This window comes from Anolis carolinensis, chromosome 3, assembly GCF_035594765.1.
Source record: "Anolis carolinensis isolate JA03-04 chromosome 3, rAnoCar3.1.pri, whole genome shotgun sequence".
Lineage (NCBI taxonomy): Eukaryota > Metazoa > Chordata > Lepidosauria > Squamata > Dactyloidae > Anolis > Anolis carolinensis.
Genome location: NC_085843.1, coordinates 55,607,093 through 55,610,502, shown reverse-complemented (window position 1 = coordinate 55,610,502; position 3,410 = coordinate 55,607,093). Strand labels below are relative to the sequence as shown.

The window sequence follows — 3,410 nt, the reverse complement described above, 5'->3', positions numbered from 1 at the left end:
AAATTTCCTTGGAAATTCCCCTGACCATGAGCTCACCTCACCCTTTCATTACCTTGACTCAGAGAAAATCACCAATTTCCTTTATCTACGATCTAGCATGCTATGATCTAGGCTAGCCCTGGGAACATTGCCACATCTATAGCACCTATCCGGAGCCACTCTGTGAAACCTTCATTGTATTGCTTTAAACATTGCTTTTTTCCATTGGACAGCACCTCCTTTGTCTAACTGGCATTGGACCACCAGGACCTATCAACCACCCATCAAACTGCACTCCACCCAGACACACCCAGTTTCTGGGAAGGACCCACACTGAAAATAAGACTTCAAATCAATGAATGACAGTTTATTAAATATTTTGCCTTGCTTCTGATTGGCTCAGAGGCAGAAGCAGACACACGTCTTCTAATGAGGCTGCAGATCCTAGCTGGCACCCTCCAAACCCCATGGGAAACCAGTGTGGCATTTTTAATTGTTCTGTACTGCTTCTTCTCTATGTTAAATGTACAATAAATACATCCATGTGTTTACAGTTGGTGTATGTCAGTACTTTGCAGTGCTTTCTCTGCTGACATCATCTTTGTCCATAGCAAATAAACCTCTGGTTTTGCCTTCTACCCCATTTGTGTCTGACTTGGCCTTCTGGATTAGCTAGATATTTTGGGCTTCCCAAAACCTTGATTTTAGCAGAGCTGAAATCACACAACATGAAGTCACTTACTGAGATCATAGCACATGAGATCTGAATGAGGAATTTCCTGATTTGTGACTTCATTGCTTAGACACTGCATCACCTGTTGCAGAATGACATACCCTCCAGCTTTTCACAGATGAAAACTGGATTACATATGGCTTAATAGCAGAGTATGGTCTAGGTAACAAAATATTATTAATGAAGAATATGCAAACTAGAAGAGGATGCAGCAGTCTGCTTTTGCCTGAATTTAGCAGGAAGAGCAAGATTCTGCCCCTCTTCTCCTCTTCCTTCTATCAAGTATAAACTACTTTTGCACTTTGAACTCAGTTTGAAGCAACTGAAGTAAGCTAAGGGGAAATGGGGGGGGGGGAGAGAGAGAAGAAACTCAGAAATTCTAATCTCAGCATAAGACACTAATTCTTAATCCTATACAGCCAAGTATAATTTCAGGATAGCATTGCACATTAAATCCACCCCACCCCACCCCATTTTGTCCTCTTCATGTCTTAGGATGAAAGAAACATTTCTTCCCCATTCTCACCAGGCCATCCTTCACCTCTTTATTCCTCAGACTGTAGATAATTGGGTTTAACATGGGCGTGACAATGCAATACAGTGAGGAAACCAAAGTATCAATTTCCAGGGAGTACCCTGAACTGGGTCTGTTGTAATTGAAGTTGGCAGTTCCATAGAATATGACAACAACAATCAAATGAGAAGTACAGGTGGAGAATGCTTTGGCTCTGCCCCTGGCAGAACTGATCTGAAGGATTGTGCTGATGATGCGGACATAGGAGATCAGAGTGAAGAGGCAGGGGCTGAGTCCTATCAAGGCACTGGCGAGATGGAGCACAGCTTTATTGACCCATGTGTCTGAGCAGGAGAGCTTCAACAGCAAAGGGACATCACAGAAGAAGTGGTTGAGCTCATTGGACTTGCAGATGTTCAAGGACCATGTGAGAAAGGTGTGCACCAGTGAATTTGTCAAGCCACATAACCAGGAGAACACTGCCATTTTCATGCAAACACTTTTGCTCATGATGCTAAAATAATGCAAGGGGCTACAGATGGCCACGTATCGATCATACGCCATGACAGCCAGCAGCACACATTCTGTTCCTGCACAAGTAATGAGGAAGAACAGCTGGACAATGCATCCAACATATGAGATTGTTTTTTTCAATTGGAAGAAATTAACCAGCATAACAGGGACTGTGGTAGAGGTGAAACAAATGTCTACAAATGAGAGATTGCTTAGGAAATAGTACATAGGTGTGTGAAGGGTCAAATCAGTTCTGATCAGAATTAGTATAAAAGTATTTCCCACCAGGGTAATAGTGTAGATAGCTAAAAATATTAAAAAGAATAGAACCTGGAGATCAGGATGGTTTGAAAAGCCCAGGAAAATGAATTCCTGTATGAAAGTTTGGTTTCCCATTTGCCAAAAACAAGGAAATAATGTCTGAAAGAAAGACAGATCATCAATGTGCACAGGATACTCAGGATACACAGTCAAACTGTTAGCAAAAAGTGGTGGTACAATGTGTTCAGGGTGAGTGAATCTTGAATAGCATATTGCTACAGATTTAACTCCACAATTCTTAATTAATTGAGGGTACACTAAAAAGAAGGTTGGGTCCTTAGCAGCCAATCATCCCTGTGACAATAGAGAGAAAGAGAAACTATCATGAATGTGGGTATGACAAAGAACAAAGAACAGGTTAATACAGTAAAGCCATGTTGATAAGTTATCAGTTATAATTTCTAATTGTCAAAAATACTCTTGATCTCTTCTGTAACCCCAGCATTCATATAACTTCTGAAAAGGTTCCAGTTTTGCTATCTTCTCTGATTATTTGTAATTACTTATTGGATTTATATCCTACTTTTCTCTACATAATGGACTTACAATAGGATGGAACCAAAAATACAATTACAGTACAAACAAATTCAAATAATGCAGCACAATTAAATTTAGATTATTGCTTGAATTTAAATAGTTACTGTTATTGAAACACAAAAGAAAAACAGTGATATACATTATAAACAAAGCACGGAACATACAAAACAGCAACATACGTAGTAGACAACACATTCCCTCCATCTCCCCCACCTGTGCACCCACCACTGTGGACTTCCATTCCTGCTCACTATGATATCTATACCTTATAATACCTATCTCTATAGGTTCCCTAAATAGTTCTCCTTGCGGCATCGTTAAAATCTGCTTTTCCTTTCTTTCCAAGATATGCGAAAGCCAGCCGCCATTTGGTTGCAAATTCTTTATTACTTTTACCTCCATTAGAAAATTTAAAGCATCGCTTAACAATTTAAACATAATGGGTTGAAAGCACAACACACATGTGCATAGATACGCACTGCTTGCAGACACATCAGAACCAGAAGTTAATTTTAGAACTATGCTGATCAAATTTTGCCAAAGTTTCAAAATTAATTCCAGTCGGTTCATATATCATGCCTGCAAATACTTTTTTGATCCTCAATGTACAAATGCAGAACCACCAAAAAAACCTGCTTAAATGTAGAAGATTAACGAAATTTAATATCCATGTCTTGTTTATTCTTGTGGTTTCAGCATAATTGTTCTTTCTCCTTGTCTAGCAAAGTTTATTTATTTATTAATTATTTACTACATTTTATCCTGCCCTTCTCACCCCAAAGGAGACTCAGCGGCTTAGAAATAATATTTACA

The 3,410-nt window shown here is 39.2% G+C and overlaps 1 protein-coding gene across 1 annotated transcript; it reads right to left on the bottom strand.

Annotated features, from left to right (window-relative positions):
• Positions 1-566: 566 nt before the first annotated feature.
• On the bottom strand, positions 567-2,345 carry LOC107982708 (olfactory receptor 5V1-like). The gene has a single exon (XM_062974956.1). It carries the CDS (start codon positions 2,133-2,135, stop codon positions 1,197-1,199), a length of 939 nt encoding a protein of 312 aa, XP_062831026.1. The 5' UTR covers positions 2,136-2,345; the 3' UTR covers positions 567-1,196.
• Between the last annotated feature and the right edge of the window lie 1,065 nt (positions 2,346-3,410).

Excerpts from the sequence above, each read along its gene's own strand:
- LOC107982708 (XM_062974956.1), bottom strand. The coding sequence starts at position 2,135 with ATGGGAAACCAAACTTTCATACAGGAATTCATTTTCCTGGGCTTTTCA.